General features: G+C 42.8%; 1 protein-coding gene across 1 annotated transcript in view; it reads left to right on the forward strand.

Annotated features, from left to right (window-relative positions):
• Positions 1 to 18524, forward strand: part of LOC308283021 (uncharacterized protein) — a gene marked incomplete at both ends in the record, with an annotated part of 211104 nt that extends 192580 nt beyond the window's left edge. Inside the window, 6 exons of the mRNA XM_080723407.1 lie at positions 14098 to 14254; positions 15248 to 15409; positions 16630 to 16755; positions 17131 to 17205; positions 17573 to 17721; positions 18419 to 18524. Of these exons, the coding sequence (XP_080579533.1) occupies positions 14098 to 14254; positions 15248 to 15409; positions 16630 to 16755; positions 17131 to 17205; positions 17573 to 17721; positions 18419 to 18524 (775 nt within the window). The remainder of the gene's footprint in view (positions 1 to 14097; positions 14255 to 15247; positions 15410 to 16629; positions 16756 to 17130; positions 17206 to 17572; positions 17722 to 18418) is intronic.
• Positions 18525 to 19158: the final 634 nt, after the last annotated feature.

Raw genomic sequence — 19158 nt, forward strand, 5'->3', positions numbered from 1 at the left:
AATGTTGGAGTCCCATGCTGCATGCTACCACTTATTGGTACAAAGCACAAATGTCACGTGAAGCTTAGCCAATCCACAAAGCCAACAGGCTTTGTTTGCCTATCAGGGAAGATGATTGCATATTCCCTAATATGGCATACTGATTGCCGCAGCCCATGAGATCCCCCATGCAACTCAGCACATTCTGTTCAAGATGGTCAAACCGTTGAATTTCAAAGACGCTCAGTTTCATAGACATTAAACAAATATAAATATGTTCAGTAAAATATCTCTGTAATCAAAATTAACTCTGACAGTGTGTAAATGGAACCAAATGGACTCGTAAGGCATAAGCAGATTGGTTTCGGCCACTCATATTAACATACTGTAGCTGGTTTGCATGAAGGCCTAGTAGTTTACTATGAGAAACTGTCACAGCTTGTCCGCGTGTAGACGTGTACACATTTCTACGGTCTATGGGTTTGCCACTCTGACATCATGCTCTGATGTCACTGTGATGTCCGGCATATCTTGTACATGTAGGCTATCTGTGTATCTCTGAAGGTCACGCCTGACACTGTGGTTCCCTTGACACATCACTGTGACATCACAGGTGATATCACAGGTGACATCACCTATGTTAAAGTACATATGGGTATTCCCCAGAATTCCTTTTATGCCCATATATGAAGATCCCTGATGTCATCAATATATATCACTTGCCAGATTGCAAGACATGGCCCATATCTGTGTGGCTGATTCAGATAGAGATCTCCATGTATGGGCATAAAATATATTGTATGTTGTTGATGTCATGGGAACCGAATCCCTTTCATGCCCATATATGGATATCCCTGATGTCATCAATATTAAGCCCATATCTAACAGGACTTCATATGGGAATGCCCATATATGGAGGAAGACAACCCATATCTGTGTGGCTGGTTCAGACAGGGATCTCCATGTATGAGCATAAAAGGGATGTACTATATACAGTACTGTACATGGATCTCCGTATATGGGTAACTGGTCTGATATACATCACTGGCCAGATGGCCAAGAATTGGTGCGACCCCGCCCTTTAGGGCGATGTCGCATGTCGCCCTGAGGTGTCTTACTAGTATGTATATGTATATGTATATGTATATGTATATGTATGTATATGTATATGTATACAAATACTACACACAGAAACTTGCATTGGTTTTACATTGTTTTATTTGAATGTGCAATGTTCTCCTCGTTGTTTATTCTATGTTTATATTGTGCACCTTGGTGAAAGTCTGATGCAGGGCCGGCTGACAGGGAACATGGTTGTTCAGTGAAACCATAAGGCTGTCATGCAGCCAAACCCCTGAGGGTTAGAAACTGCTTTCTGTGCAGCTCTGTCTGCGGACGGACGCCTTTATCACTCTTCAGAAGCAACGTCATGTAACAGCCATCATCAGTCAGTTTGTCAAGTGCTTGACGAACGTTCTGAGAACTCAAGCTTACTTTCACTAGTAAAAAGGCCGCACCTCATACTGTAAAAATGATTTATTATTGTATGTATGGAATGTGCAAGTGCAGGTGAGGTGAGGGACCCAGGGCAGGGTGACTGATTTTAACTTCACCGTGCAACATGATATTCATACTCTATATATCCATTCATTTATTCATTGGCGATTCTGTGCGATTCTGGATGTTCATTCACTGTGTTGAATGATGCACATAATTAACCATTTGTCCAGAGACCCAATGCTGATGTCTTGTTGCAAAAGCATTTTATTACATTTTCACTAGTATGGTCAATTTGCACGCATTGCATGCATGGCATGGGGCGTGCAGCACAAACTTCAGAAATTCACACATGAGCATGCACGATTGTCTAAAGAGCACACTGTATGCAAGAACAGAGCATGCAGATTAGCAGGTCAAGGACACAGATGACCAGGGAAGGCGGTTCCAGGGAGGGACATGGACCTTGATACCTTTGGCTTTGGGCTCCAAGGCATGAGCCTAAGTGGTGGACATTTTCAAGACCCCATCCATTTAGTACCTGGAGAGGGTAAAATAATGAGGTTACAAAATACAATGCACACTGACATGTTGGCACAACTGACAATTTCCCCCAGGGATCAATAAATGTTTATTACATTTATGATCATACGACCAAATGAGTTCGTAGGCTAAGTGAATGTTCGGCTTGCACGTGAATCTAAATCCAATGCGTGTGAGCTGTTCGACGGGGTGTGCTATTTAGTTAGGCTATGTATCAGAAAGGTTGCAGGTTTTAACACAATGTGAGGAACAGACGTTTGCATGCTTTGAAACTGTGGTGCGGTTGTGTCATGTCTTCATGTTGGGACAGAGGTGGCTTAAAGGTTAAGGATGCTTGTGGCAAGAGGATAATCCCTTTCCCTTAATACACCCCATAGTTTATCTATAACTGCCATAGCCTGAAGGTCACAGATCCGATACCCAAGTAGACATCTTTCTTGAGCAACACATTGAACTTCACCTCACTAATGCACTGCAAGCCACACAATAAGTTGGCCTTCGTCCATCAAAATACTGTTACAGTAGCGCCCGGTAGGGCATTCGAATATTCGAATATCAAAGTCACTATTCAACGTTGTTCACCGAAGTCGAATATTCGCTTATTTATTTATTTTTGGTTTTCTCTTTAGAAATATATATACCGGTAGTTTATAAAGCATGGCTAGATAGGAAGTCATATGAATGAGTTGTCAATGCCCCTGGTGGATGAATTTGTTAATGCTCTATACCAGGGGTTCTCAAACCTTTTTAGGCTGTGACCCCCAAAATAAACATATTTGAACTGGGGACCCCCACCTTGACAAGCACTTGGAATTGTAGGTATTACATTTAATGTGACTCGGTTACGCAGATAAATATTGTGAAAATAGCAGATCTACATGCTCACAACGCCTCGCAGAGCATGTAGATCGGCTATTTTCACAATGTTCGCCTCTTGCTTACTTAATATTTGACAGTTTGGCCAGTCCTGTCGAATATTCGACCATTCGAATACTTTGAGGTCGAATAATTCGAATACTAAAAATCACTATTCGTGAATGCCCTAGCGCCAGGTGCCCTGAATGTTGCATTCACTTGCAGTGAATCACTTCAGGTGATGATGGGCTGCACACTGAAGCATTTCATGACAGACGGTATAACAGATCAAGAACTGCTCGATCAAGTAGTTTTGTCCCCAAGCAGCAGCAGTAATCTGTCCCATCAAATGTTGTTTTTTCCCATTTGTTTTGCCAGGGAAGGCTGAATAAGCACAGGTTTCTTCAGCTTCCACATCCATGCACACCTGGAATGTACAGTAGCATCAAACATGTAGTACTGTAATGATGGGGTAGAGTCGTCTCTTAATCAGAAGATTGCAGGTCCATTGATCGGGTCCATTGATCGCCAATCTGTGCAGTGTACAGTATGTGGCAAAGTGGGCCTGAGCAAGACCATCTAAGCAGCCAGGGGTGTCACACCAAATTCTGGGCCCTGCATGGGTACAAGGATTCACTGCGGGCCCCCCCCATGAATGTTCTTCATATGGGGGGAGGGGGTTTAACCCATTTAGACTGGGAACGCATTATTTTGTGCTTTAACTCTTGACAAATAGCAGGTATACAAGCTCGCAGCGCGGCACTCTTGTAGATCTGCTATTATTTTTTTTAAATCGTGAACATTTGTGCAAGTTTTATTTCAAATCCTTCTAAGGTGTTTTGAAAAACCTATGTTTCTATGTCAGTGGTACTCAAACCTTTTCATGTGAAGGACCCCCAAGATGATATGTATTTGGCCACGGACCCCCATCTCAAAATATTTAGTTCCAGGGACCCCTCCCCCCCCCCCCCCCCCAGAAGCAAAATGTGATGTTCGGTCTACAGATCTACAAGCTCGCAGCGCGGCACTCGGTACCGCGCTGTGAGTTTGTATATTTGCTTTTTTTCAATAGCTAAAGTATAAAATAACTAAGGCCCCTCCTGTGAGCAGCCATCAGCTGGGTGAATTTCCCCTGCAGGATTAATGAAGCACTTTGCGTGTCCTGGATCTCAAGCACTGCTGGGGCAATTCTAAGGATAATTGTCAAGGTCAAAGATAGTAGAGGAAGAAAGGGAGAGAGTTTCATGTCCCTTCTTTTCCCACCCGGTCCAGGGACTCGAACCATCAACCAGTTCACAGCCACAAGCCTGATTTCGTGGGCATACTGTACTGTACAGTAACCCCAGGCCTTGATGAAATCAGTGTAAGACCCCCATGCTTCTCTCGCTGAAGATATCATTAGCCTACTTATTTGTCAGCCAAGAGAATAGTAGACACCCTGTCAATTTAATAACTTTTTTTAATTTTTGTATTTATTTTTTGTTAAAACAAAGAAGATTTTCAATCAATCATTGTCTTCCATTATTGTTCATTTCGGGAGAATTAGGTGTGACATATCTTGTTTTCAAGTGGTGATTTTCTGGTTTTGTGAGATAATTCAATCCTTTCTTCCTACGACCGGCTCACCTGACCTTCTCTTAACACATCAATGCACTGACACCTTTAATTCCATACGGTATGTGACCCTGCACGTCTCGTTCACTAAAGGACTCACAGGGCAATCTTACGGCCGGACTACACCAAGCCGTTTCGCGCGCGTCAGTGCGTATGCGTGCGTATGCGGGGCGCGCGCGCGTATGCGTGTTTTGGATAGATCCAATGTATATCAATTCAGCCGGCTACACCAGGCGTACGGATAGCGCGAACCACGGATACGCATTCCCTAAAAATAGGATCGGTTCTATTTTTTAAGTAGGCGTATGCGTTTTGTACACAGACTATCTGGTCTTCCTCACATATACTCCCTCCTTGGTGTAGCCTGGAGCGTTTGTGCACACGCGAGCGTCTTCACGGACAGTACGCGCGTATGTGCACATTTTTTGGTGTAGTCCGGCCGTTAGATAACTGCGTGTGTGCGTGTGTGCGTGCGTGCAGATTCATAGTGTAACGGCCGGACTACACCAAAGAATGTGCACATACGTGCGTACTGTCCGTGAAGAGGCTCGCGTATGCGTAAACGCTCCAGGCTACACCAAGGAGGGAGTATATGTGAGGAAGACCAGATAGTATATGTACAAAACGCATAGGCGTGCTTGAAAAATAGAACCGATCCTATTTTTAGGGAATGCGTATCCGTGGTTCGCGCTATCCGTACGCCTGGTGTAGCCGGCTGAATTGATATACATTGGATCTATCCAAAACGCGCATACGCGCGCGCGCCCCGCATACGCACGCATACGCACTGACGCGCGCAAAATGGCTTGGTGTAGTCCGGCCGTAATAATAACCATGCCATTCACCTCAGCATTGACAACGCCAGGCTGGCAACAGAGGACTGCAGGATGAAGGGAGAGATGTTCACAATGACCAAATTAATATAAAATATTTTCTAAGTTCATATCGCCGTTGTCGGGTGAAAACCTTGTATGTCCAAAACCGTTCGTTTAATAGCATTTATCATTTTAACAATTATTTAAACTAGTGAAAACAGCAGATCTACAAGCACACAACGCCTCGCGGGGTGCGAGGCGTTGTTTTCACTACTTTTGTGCTACGGCCTTGTCTGATGAAGCAGGGCTTTACTTTGTGAAAGAACGTACACATTTGAAACTTGGAGATACGAAGTTTCCACCCGACAACGACGATATATTACCACAAAATTCTTTCTGACTCTGTCTGTCTGTCTGTCTGTCTGTCTGTCTGTCTGTCTCTCTCTCTCTCTCTCTCTCTCTCTCTCTCTCTCTCTCTCTCTCTCTCCTGTCATGGGAAATAGAACAGACATAGCTCATGTTTATGGCTCAGATCAGGGTGTGTGAACAGGTTTGTTTTTTTACTTCTCTCACCTCTCCGCTCAGACAGAGTCCAATGGAACTTCCTGCGCTGTTATCATGTTTCGTTCCTTTTCATTTCCTTTTCACAAACACAAATGCGATCATTTAGACTGAAAGTGAGATGTGGATCGTCTGCAGTTCTGTCAAGGGCGTGGACGCGCCGTACGATGTATCATGTTGAGTGATTCGATGCAGTAAACGGGGTGTGTGTGTGTGTGTGTGTGTGTGTGTGTGTGTGTGTGTGTGTGTGTGTGTGTGTGTGTGTGGTGCTTGGCAAGGAGTGTGAGTTTAACAAAGGTCACATGGGAACTTTAACCTCTTTCAACCTAGGGTCCAGTGGCGTCAGTTCAGAAAAAGCTAAGGTATGGCAACATGACTGGTGTCTTGCACGCGCGCGAATGATACCTTTTTTTAAGAAGTACATTTTATTTAATTTTTATTTTTTCGGTTGTTCAAGTGCAGCTAAACTTGGCATGTTAGTAAATGTGCCACAATTAACAATAATGCATTGCACCTGTGCAGCTGACCCGCAGAACCTGGGAATATACCCTTTTGACAAGATGGGGAGAATACAAATGTGGAGAATATAATTATAATACCTTGTTAAAGTTACCATTTTGTTAAATTTTGCATTTGTAGTTATTTTACTTAATAACCAGCACAGATAGACAAACAGACACTCATGGATTTATATTTAAAAGCAACTTTTATTTTCCCCCCTGGACCCAGGGTATGGCAGCTGCCATACCCAATTGACGCCCCTGCTAGGGTCCCTATTTCGAGCATGTCATAATAGGCGAAAAATGTTCTGGAAAATAGCAAAAATAGCACTTCGACTACAGCACCAGCTCACAACCAGTGGTGTTTTGGTCGTAGCATGGGGTACCACGGTGTGTGGCCAGTAATGTAAGCACGCGAATGTACGGCACCGTAAAGTTACGGTACAGTGTGCGTGCATGCTATAACTTTAAATACTGTGCACCCGGGAAAAAAATCACCATTACACCACTGCTCACAACGTGTCATGAGACATGAGACATGGTGAGGTAATACATCTATATATATTTTTTGCTATTTCCCTTACATTGAAGTATAGTGCTTCAGGGATTAATGGAAAGTATTTATATACTGTATACATTCACTGTAAGTATGTTTTGGGTACTTTTACTCTACTTGAGTATTTACATTTTCTTCTCTAATAGGCCTACACAAATGTTATACTTTGATTCAACTGCAATTTTTTGACAGTTTTAATTGTTACTACTGTAGTTACCTATTTAGATGATTAAATAATACAAAACATACATTTAATGATCACTTGTGTATTATGGGTGAAGCTATGCAGCAGCACATGAACTATTTAAGACCTGCCCCACCCCTAACAGCTGCAGCACTGTGAAGAATACATTAACGCATTACTAATAACATTCCAATGTTATGATCGCGTGCAATGGGCCTAATGGACCATAATTCTGCATAATGAGCACTACCTTACATTTGGTACTGTAAATAGAGTTTCCAAACATTAAAAAGTGGGAATCCAGAAGCTTACAAGACCCTTTATATACACGGAGGACTTATTCCATAATTTCTTTTAAATATACATGTATTCATATTTTCAAATAATAATACAAAAAAGTAACTATAAAACATTGCAGAAAATTGCCGATTTACAAGATCAAAACTATGTGTCCCCTCGATGACAGCCTTGTACTCTATAGATCTTCTATTTTAAATGTCTTTGTCTGCCGAGTGTTACTTATGTCCTTGTAGCATGCTGAGTGCTACTTTGGGTTCTTGCCAACACAATTGATGACACAACGCGAGTATTTATTTAGCCCAGCCTTGCTGCGTCTGCTGTTTGCTTTGCATCGAACATCAAAGTCTTTTATGACTTTGATGACTGAACTTTGTCAGCTCTCTCTCTCTCTCTCTCTCTCTCTCTCTCTCTCTCTCTCTCTCTCTCTCTCTCTCTCTCTCTCTCCCTGGACTATGGAACAGCATACAGTTCCCATAGCCTGTGCCAAAAGTGACAATACACATCTTCAAATTGGGACGAGTCAAGAAACAGCTACTTCACTCCTGTTTGCCAGTGGTCATAACCATTGTACAAATTCACATTGCTTTATCAACCCACTGAGGAGAAATGATTGATTGATTGATTGATTGATTGATTGATTGATTGATTGAAGACTTTATTAGAGGTTTGCATATAGGACAGTACAGTTCACTGTTCACATAAAACTAAGAAATGAGGAAGACACTAATGGTAAATGGTGCATTTATCCAATTAGGCTCTTTACAGAGATTGTGCATTACATTCACCCATTCATACACACCGATGGCAGAGGAAACCATGCAAGGTACCAACCTGCTCACCTGCTCAGCAACTAGGGGTTCAGAGTCTTGCTCAAGGACTCAACACTAATTCTGCGGAAGCCCGGAATCGAACTGGTAACCTTTCGTGACCCCTCCGTGTTCTAATGGTGGTTTCTCTACCCCTGAGCCACTGCCGCCCCTAAGTAATAACAAGGAACACAACAAGGAGACATGACAGGACTAACCGAGGTCACTACCGAGGATAAAAACGAGAAAACATCACACAAATCCTTAAGCTACATTTATAATGTACTCTAATCTTACTTGTGCCAAGGCCTACTCATAGCATATAGGACACATGCTGAAAGGATTGTGTGATGATGTGGCATATGAATGAATGAATGAATGAATGAATGAATGAATGCATGAATGAGTGAGTTTATTTTGAACATTCAAAATATTTTAAAATAAAATTAAAAAAAATAAAAGGCAAAAATATACTAGCATAAGATTGTTCCTGCTCTGCGTCATTGTATAGTGGTACAGTAGCAATGGTAAGTGACATGCGTATCATCACCGTAGATGTCCTCAAGTTGGACATTTGTCTTGGGCAGAGTGTTTCACTGGTTAAAAGCATTTGTGCACTTACAGTGTCTATGGCGAGGTCGCGCCATGTCTTGGCCATCTGCCCAGTGATGTATATCGGACCAGTCACCCATATATGGAGACCCCTGGTACCCATATATGGAGATCCATGTACTGTATATGGAGATATGCTGTGAGAGCCCAAACATGCTTACTCAATTATTTGTTATTATGTGAAAGTCCTATGATGTCTATGACATCTGACATCATACCCTTTCATGCCCATAAATGGAGATCCCTGTCTGTAAAACCAGCCACAAAGATATAGGTTGTCTTGGCCATCTGTCTCGGCCATATATGGATTCTGTTGTTGTGGTATGTGGCCGAAGTGGCCTCCATATATGGGCATTCCCATATGAAGTCCTGTTAGATATGGGCTTAATATTGATGACATCAGGGATCTCCATATATGGGCATAAAAGGGATTCTGTTAGTGTGACATCACAGTGAAGCCAGAGCGTGATGTCAGAGCAGCAAACCCATTCTGTTAGAGTAGTTCCCCTGACATCACAGTGACATCAGAACATGATGTCAGAGAGGCAAACCCATAGATCGTAAAAATGTGTACATGTCCGGACGGACGTATACGGACAAGCTGTGACAGTTCTGTGATAGTAAACTGCGAACTACGGTCACAATCATATGTCCGACCTACCTAAATTCACACATAATGCACGATCACTGCCAGCCCTCTTTATCGCAGCCCAATGACACTCAATACGCCTGTGAACCATGTACAGGCTGCTGGATGACTGACTGACTGACTGACTGACTGACTGACTGACTGACTGACTGACTGACTGTTTGACCGACAGGTGGATAAGACTGAAGTTTACCCTTTTTTTTCACCTGATCTGACTCCTATCCTTCACCGTGTGGCATTTAGGATACAAGAAAGCACAAAAGGGTTAAAAATAAAAAGCACTGCTTTGGAAATATTTAACCGTCAACAGAGACTGGCTACAAATGCCATCTCTGTCGTTACAGTAGGTTGTAAAGTGACCTTGTCATACCACACCTTGTAAATTGAAATTGATGCCTCTCTTCTCATTCAGCCTTCAGAAGAAGAATGCCTGGACCCGTGCCTAAAGCATCATGCGTGGTATGTTGACGAGTGATTGATGATTATTTTTCCTCGGATGCTTTAAAAAGTATGTCCAGCCTCAGCTGCTCTTCACTCTCTCTATCTCTATCTCTCTCTCTCTCTCTCGTCGCCAGACAGAGCACGTAAAGCAGCATCCCAATCGTCTTGACAATGTACGGCTCCTCGGCAGGTTCCACGAGAAGTTCCAACGTCGGCGCTTCCTATCTCTCCGCGTTCAGAGGAGGATCAGGCAGCGTCTATGGAGGAGCAGGAGGCGTGGGGACGCGCATCTCCAGCGCCCCGAGGTCTTTCTCCTCCATGAGACGCGGTGGTGGAGGTGGTGGTGGTAGCGGTGGAGGCTACGGGAGCGCGATGGACGAGAGCGTCATCGGCAACGAGAAGTTCACCATGATTAACCTCAACGACCGCCTGGCCACCTACCTGGGGAAGGTGCGTTCCCTGGAGAAGGCCAACGCCGACCTGGAGCTGAAGATCAGGCAGTACCTGGAGAACAAGGCAGGTCCGGCCGCCAGGGACTACAGTGCCTTCCTCGCCACCACCACCGACCTGCAGGGAAAGGTATGGAGGAGAACCCACTGTATCCATTAGTCAACTCTCTTTTTGGGGCTGTATTTTGATTGTCTTAAAGTAGTCCGGGAAAAATGGGGGTGAACGTGGATTCGCCTGTAAAAGTTTTTTTCTCAACTGATTCTTGTAGCTTGGGGTCACCTCTTAAGGATTCAAGAGGATGACCAGTGATATCCATTGAGCATTTTTTATTATTAACCCCTTAATGCCTGAAACATGGGCTCCCATTGACTTTCTATACAGGAGGAAAATACACAGAAAAAGATTATTTTTCGGGGTATTTAAGGAGGATCTGAGGGGTCTAACTAGGGGTTTGTCATGATGCTGAATCCATTGCAGGCATTTGTTTTGCACAAAAAACATTCCGTGGGCTAGAAATAGCCTCAGAAAACAATGCACGTATGGGTGAGTATTCATGTTAGTTGGAGGCCTTAGGGTTTTTTTTCTCGTGCTAATCAGTCTAAAAGTGCAAAATTTTGCACAGATGTAGCTCAGGGCTTGCTCTAATGATTTAGCTAGGGCGCCCGAATCTGCGACATTCGGGGTCGCCACAGCGGCCAAATCAAGTTGGGCTCCCATCGACTTTAGTGATGAAAAGTGATGAGTAATCACTTTTCAGAGTTTTGTGGGTGTTGTGGTGACCCCGAAGGTCGCCGACCTAGCTAAATCATTAGAGCATGCCCTGAGCTACATCTGTGCAAAATTTTGCACTTTTAGACTGATTAGCACGAGAAAAAAAACCCTAAGGCCTCCGACTAACATGAATACTCACCCATACGTGTATTGTTTTCTGAGGCTATTTCTAGCCCACATAATGTTTTTTGTGCAAAACAAATGCCTGCAATGGATTTCAGCATCATGACAAACCCCTAGTTAGACCCCTCAGATCCTCCTTAAATACCCCGAAAAATAATCTTTTTCTGGGTATTTTTCTCCTGTATAGAAAGTCAATGGGAGCCCATGTTTCAGGCATTAAGGGGTTAATAATAAAAACATGCTCAATGGATATCACTGGTCATCCTCTTGAATCCTTAAGAGGTGACCCCAAGCTACAAGAATCAGTTGAGAAAAAAACTTTTACAGGCGAATCCACGTTCAGCCAAAAATCACCCTTTTTTTCCCGGACTAAAGGAGCTATAGTCAACTTTTTCTTGAAAAACGGATGCTAAAATAAAAATAATGTTTCGAAAATATTTTATAAAAAAATAAGCTTCATATATGTGTTTCTATTCAAAAATGACCACAAAAAGCGTAAAATAATGATAAAATAATCATTTTGGCCATTGTCAGACTGACACTTTGTTTACATTCTAGTCTATAGAAGATGTAAACAAAGTGTCGGCCCTACAATGAAAAAGTTGACTATCTTATGCCTTAACTTAAAGGTCCTACACCATGCATTTAAAAATAATTTATATAACACTGTTTGTGTCCCAAAAACGTTTTTGAAAAGGTTTGAGGCTAAATTACCACTCCTGAATACAGAGCCCCTGTCATTTCTGCCTGGCTTTCAGAGCATTTTCAGCTGCAGTACCACCTTGTCCTGAGTGGGAGGACTGCGCTATTGAGCCAGATTTGGCCCCACACTCCTCCCCACATCCTGCTCAGCAGGCCTGCCCACCCCTCCCCAACCCTCTCCCAGCTCCTCCTGCCTCCTTCTCAGGCCTGCCCACCCCTCCCCAACCCTCTCCCAGCTCCTCCTGCCTCCTTCTCAGGCCTTGTGACATCACAAATCTGACATTTCACAATCAGGACCGTTCTGAGACATGCTAACATAGATCTGCCCATAAACTGAGAAAGACACAATGGTCAGAAATAGGACTTTGTGAGGATAGAAGTTGCTGGTGGGACACCAAGAAAATACATAAAAATTGGAAAAATGAAAATTCATGGTGTAGGCCCTTTAAAGACCTGTCCATATATACTGTCTCCGACCACCAAACCTTTCGCGGGAGAGTTTCCGACTTTCCGACGTGCAAGCTTTCCGAACTCTAATTCGGGGTAATGCTTTTAAGAAGATGCAATGTCATTTTGTAGTTGAACCGGATCTTTCCAACGAAAGGTTTGGTGGTCAGAAAGTGGGACAGTATGGATGGACAGGCCTTTACGTTAAGGCATAAGAGCTGGTAGTCAGCGGCATCAGCTCAGAAAAAGCTAAGGTATGGCAACATGACCGGTGTCTTGCGCGTAGACACCAGTCATGTTGCCATTCCTTAGCAACAGGCACAATGTAAAGTACCTTTTATTATTTTCCCCTGTAGCCAAGGTATGGCAGCTGCCATAGATTGCCATACCCAATTGACGCCTCTGCTGGTAGTTAAAGGGGAAAACCACCCATTTTCAATAATGAACTATGTCATTACAGTACACCGTGATGACGTCACACCGGTGTACTTTGCAATACAAACCCCAAAATCAATCCTACAGTTCTAGGCAACACAGAAGGGTGGGATTTTTTTTTTTAATTTCCACACAACTCCTCTAAGCTAATCAATGATTATTGAAAATTGGTGGTTTCCCCCTTTACAATCAAAATAGAGCCCCATGGACTTAATACAGTACTGTGGTGGGAAAACAAGTACTCACATGTTTTACTTAAGTAAATGTTACAAGTAAACTTGAGTAAAAGTGGGATACAAATATTTTTGAAAATAGCAGATCTACAAGCTCACTATGTGTTGCATCGTGACACATTGTGAGCTTGCAGATCATCTATTTTCAAATGGACGAAATGTATGGAGGGCTGAAGTGGTGCATACTGTATATGTTTTGTAATAATAATCAACATCTACAAAGTAACTAGCAGAAGTACTGAAAATTGGAAATACTCCGTTAAAGTAGAATTGCCAGTCCAAATTGTACTTGAGTACAGTGTGTGTGTGTGTGTGTGTGTGTGTGTGTGTGTGTGTGTGTGTGTGTGTGTGTGTGTGTGTGTGTGTGTGTGTGTGTGTGTGTGTGTGTGTGTGTGTGTGTGTGTGTTTGTGCGCAGATTCAGAGTGCCATACATAACAACAGTGCCATTCACCTCAGCATTGACAACGCCAGGTTGGCAGTGGAAGACTTCAGGATGAAGTGAGATATGCCTTTACAGTTCATAATGAAATAGTTACGATTATGGAAATGTGTGAACGATTGAGTCATAATACTGTGTAACTCTTTTTAAACAACAGTTACGTTTAATATAATCTTTCATAATTTCTTGTTTTTTTGTTTTTCTTGAGAAGGGAGGAGGATAGACATATCTAGAGTAAGAGAAATACAATCTATGATCTATAAAAAAAGATATACACATAAAATGTGTCGTGGTAGCATGTATGTACATGATTTTAGAATGATGATGTTATGGTGTGTAAAACAGAAAATCTAAACTTGGACAACACGGACCAGGGCAAGTCTTTGCCTCGGACACATGTGTCCGAGGGTTATTAGTGACCCCTGGCCAAGATTAAAAGATACAGCAATATAGAACCTGAAATTTATTGTAAAGATGTACAATTGGCCAGGATAGTTTGACTCTCTCTCTCTCTCTCTCTCTCTCTCTCTCTCTCTCTCTCTCTCTCTCTCTCTCTCTCTCTCTCTCTCTCTCTCTGTCTCCAGGTATGAGAATGAGCTGGCCATGCGTCAGTCATTGGAGGCAGACATCTCTGGCTTGAAGAGGGTTCTGGAGGAGCTGACCCTTGCCAAGTCCGACCCGGCCATGCAGATAGAAGCCCTGAAGGAAGAGCTGGTCTACCTGAAGAAGAACCACGAGGAGGTGACTGCATGGTGCCCATAAGCTGCTAGTAGCCATGTGGTTACTGTAACATGACGGTCGTCTGTCACGACCGCCATGGGTCTGCTTCAAGCTGGTTTAGCCCGCTTCCTCCATATTTCCCCCCTGGTGAAAACTCAATATTTCGACGTCTCATTAATCCGACTAAGAGTTAGACTTTAGAGTTAGGTTTTAGGGTAAGGATTAGGGTTAGGTTTAGGTAGAGCATTCACTAGGTTATCATTCACCAGGGTAGCATTCACCAGCATCGGCAGGTTAGCATTTCACCAGGTTAGCATTCACCAGCGTCTATCGAACGTCATAATAACACTCCGCTCCCAATCTTTATATTGTTGTTGTCGGGAGTCGGCTGGAAACCTTGTATGTCCAAAACCCTCCTTTTTTGTTATTATTTTAAAAACGATTTAAAATAGTTGAAAATAGCCGATCTACAAGCACACAACGCCTCGCATTGCGAGGCGTTGTGTGCTTGAAGTTCGGCTATTTTCACTACTTTTGTGCGACACTATTGTATGATGAATTTACAAAAGAAACATAAACATTTGAAACTTGGAGAAACAAGGTTTCTGCCTGACAGTGACGATATTTCAAATATCATCCGGGCCACAGATGTTACAGTATTGCACAGGCCCACAGAAGTATACCCATATCTTCTGTATTGTTTAATAAAAATATTTTTTATCTGATCACCAGCCGTTTAAAAAAAAAAAGGTTATAATGTATCGTTATGACAGTCATGTTTTCAGGGCTACTATCACTGAAAACAGAACCATTCATTTTGGACCCATCTTTTAGATTTTTTAATAATCGAAAAGATGGGTCCAAAATTAATTTACAGGAAACAACGGGCAACCTACAGCTTTAGCAATAAAGTGAGCTATGTTCAGGTAAGAAAAAACAACATCAACTAAGCTGAACTAAACTGACTAATTTCCTCATGTGTGCATATGTGTGTGTGCGTGGTGTGTGTCACAGGAGCTCCGGGCCATGCGTGCCCAGATGAGCGGTCAGGTGCACGTGGAGGTGGACGCCGGTCCCCAGGAGGACCTCAATAAAGTCATGGCCGAGATCAGAGAACACTACGAGGGAGTGGCCACCAAGAACCGCAAGGATCTGGACGCCTGGTACACAGGGCAGGTACAGTAGAACTACAACTACCAGAAGACCTGGTACAGAGCAGGTACATTAGAACTACAACTACCAGAAGATCTGGTACACAGAGCAGGTACAGTAGAACTACAACTTCCAGAAGACCTGGTACACAGAGCAGGTACTGTAGAACTACAACTACCAGAAGACCTGGTACACAGAGCAGGTACTGTAGAACTACAACTACCAGGAGACCTGGTACACAGAGTGTACCATGTTCCCAAACATTTTAGCCCGTGACCCAAAAGAGAAATTAGACATATGCCTGGGACCCAAACTAGTGAAAACAGCAGATCTACAAGCTCACAACGCGTAGCTTCGCGCGGCGTTGTGAGCTTGTAGATCGGCTATTTTCACTACTTCTTAGAAATTTGTTTTCTAATTTATGGAATTTTGGAGTTTTTTGAAAAATGTTTTGAAATAAATAATAATTAAAAACAAAATGTAGGAATCCGAGCTATCTAAATAATATTCTTAGCATCTGTGGACAAGCAAAGAGTATGCTATTTCGAATAGAAATCTCATATGTGAACTATAGTAACCAGCATAGATTATGCAATAGGCCTAAATAACATGAGTAGCTTCTTTAACTAGGCAACAAATCGTTGCTGTCGGGCAGAGACCTCCATACTTAAAGGAGCTATAGTCAACTTTTTCATTGTAGGGCCGACACTTTGTTTACATCCTAGTCTATAGACTAGAATGTAAACAAAGTGTCGGTCTGACAATGGTCAAAATTATTATTTTATCATTATTTTACGCTTTTTGTGGTCATTTTTGAATAAAAACAGATAAATGAAGCTTATTTTTTTATAAAATATTTTTGAAACATTATTTTTATTTTAGCATCCGTTTTTCAAGAAAAAGTTGACTATAGCTCCTTTAAACTTGTTTATGTAACTTCCATAAATTAATGTCTGACCTCCTCATACCAGAGCGTGGAACAAAAGTAAATAGTACTAAAAAAGGAACCGTTTTGGAAATATAAGGTTTCCACCCGACAGCGACAAATTGCTGAAAAACAATAATGAGGGTCGTGCTTAGAATTAGTGTCATCAAACATCAACATATGAGAAAAGTAAATGTCATGTGACTTACTGTGTGGGCGTGCGTGCGTGCGTGCGTGCGTGCGTGCGTGCGTGCGTGCTTGCTTGCGTGTGTGTGTGTGTGTGTGTGTGTGTGTGCGTGCGTGTGTGTGTGCTAAGCAGACAGAGACCCTGAACAAAGAGGTGGTCTCCCATACAGAGTCTCTACAGTCATCCAGGTCAGAGGTCAGAGAGGTCAACCGGACATTGCAGTCTCTGCAGATAGAGCTACAGTCCATGCTCAGTATGGTGAGTATTATTATATTTATTATTATTCATCAGTATTAGCAGTAGAAGTAGTGGTGGTCATTTGGTCATTTTTGCACTTTTTGGCTGCGGCGGAAGGGGGTCCCTGGGGGTCCCTGGAGCTCCGGGGGTCCCTGGTGGGGTGGAGGTTGTGGATTGGCAGGCAAGGAGTGTGTGTGCAAAGTTTGGCATGGATTGGGGCAACGGTGGCGGAGATATGAGTTGGGGAAAAGTGTGATGTGACGGACAGACTGACAGACTGACGGACAGACTGACAGACAGCCGGTGGAGGTTTTGGTAGTAACTGCGACCTGACGGTCGCAACAATGCACAATGTGTGCACATTTAACTCCTCAGTGTGTGCGTGCGTGCGTTTAGAAAGTGTCCTTGGAGGGGACCCTGGCAGAGACACGGAACCGCTACTCTATGCAGCTGTCTGGCTACCAGACGCAGGTGAGTGACACATGCTGTCTCTGTTCCATTGGTTGTTAACCACATTAACCACACTGTACTTTTGTTCCAGTTTGTAAAAATAAAAAAATAAAATGTTTTAAAAACAAAGTTCTAAAATTATACTAAAAAACAAAAAGATAAAACCAGGTCTGCAAGCTCACAACGCATTGAGATTTGATGCATTGTGTGTCTCATTTCAAAACTTGATTATGTGATATTTCCGGATCAAAATGTTGATGGTAAGGACTGACATTGTTCATCATTGTCATCTTGTTGCTTCACTTCTTCTTCTCCTTCTTCTTCTTCTTCTTCTTCTTCTTCTTCTTCTTCTTCTGCTTCTTCTTCTCCTCCTCCTCTTCCTCACCAGGTGACCAGCCTGGAGGACCAGCTGGGCCAGCTCAGGTCTGACCTGGAGCGCCAGCGCCAGGAGTACCAGATGCTGCTGGACATGAAGACCAGGCTGGAGATGGAGATCGCAGAGTACAGGAGACTGCTGGACGGAGAGGCCAGCAGCAGGTACCAGACATAACGTACATTCATGTTGTTTAACAACCCATTTAAGGCCTAGAATTATTGAATGCTTTAACCAGTGAAAAACAGCAGATATACAAGCTCACAGCGTGGCACTCGGTGCCGCGCTGTGAGCTTGTATATCTGCTGTTTTTCAATAGTTAAAGCATAAAATAATAATACACTATAATGTGTACCCGTTCTAAGGCATGATTGTTTTTATGGAATCTAAATTCACATTCATTTGAAGCTGCTATCCGGGACTTGTTTTGAGGAATAAAACGACATTTTAATCAATCTGAATGGTAGAGTATATTACAAGCATGGACACATTTGAATTCAATGAGAATGAGAAAATGAATTAAGGTTTTTGAAAATCATCACCTATGACATGCCCAAAAACAGGGATGCCAGGTTGCTGTTTGAAGGGTTGTTTCAAAACGATTGTTTTGGCCAATATTAAACACTTCTGAGGTGCATTATTTAAGACATGCATACAGTACAGGCCGCCTTTTCTTTGTTCAGGTGAAAACAACACAGATTTCACCATTGGATTTGTGTTTTTTGGCCGAGCCAAACAATGCATCACGTGACAATGATCCCATCCCCCTATTGGCTCGCACTAGGACGTGACGTGTGTGTACGCAGAAGAATAGAATAGAGTAAGTGTAAGTCTGACCGGCGTTTTCTGATTGGTCGACAGCGTGTCCACTTCCTCGTCGTTCAGCAGCACCGTCAGGAAGGTGGTGACGGTGGTTGAGAGGGTGGTGGATGGGAAGGTGGTGTCCTCTGCCATGGACCGCTACTGAGACGTCGCAGGAAGCCACCTGGACACACACACACACACACGCACGCACGCGCGCACACATCCCATCTTCCAAACAATAAAACAAGCATGTGAAATATTTTCTGTGTTGTGTGTGGTCAGTGTGATACCCTGAGGCATGTTTTATTCATTTATACACATACAGTCAATGTAACTAATGCACAGAAATAATATTCACAATAAAAGCCAACATCTATACTATAATGTACGCGTGCCGTCCTAGTCAACTCTAATTCAAAGTCAAAAACAGACAAACAATAGAAGGGTTTCAATACATAAGAGTGCCTATAGTAAAATCATGTTGATTTAACAATAAAGAATGTAGGATTATACTGTAAACGTTTGATACTGATTGATTGATTGATTGATTGATTGATTGATTGATTGATTGATTGATTGATTGATTGATTGATTGATTGACAATAATGAAAGGGGTTTATGACGAGGTATGATACAATCACATACTGTATGGATTGATCGACCAGTACAACACGAAGCTGATGCAATCTCAGCTGCAGACCCCAAATCATGACCTGTAAGTTCACTGTCCCTTTGAGTATCTTAAATGATAAAGTGTTTTGGAATTAGGTGGGTTATGGGATTAAGGCAGAGAAGTC

The sequence above is a fragment of the Nannobrachium achirus genome (genome assembly GCF_963921795.1).
Source record: "Nannobrachium achirus genome assembly, chromosome: 4".
In the NCBI taxonomy this organism is placed as follows: Eukaryota; Metazoa; Chordata; class Actinopteri; order Myctophiformes; family Myctophidae; genus Nannobrachium; species Nannobrachium achirus.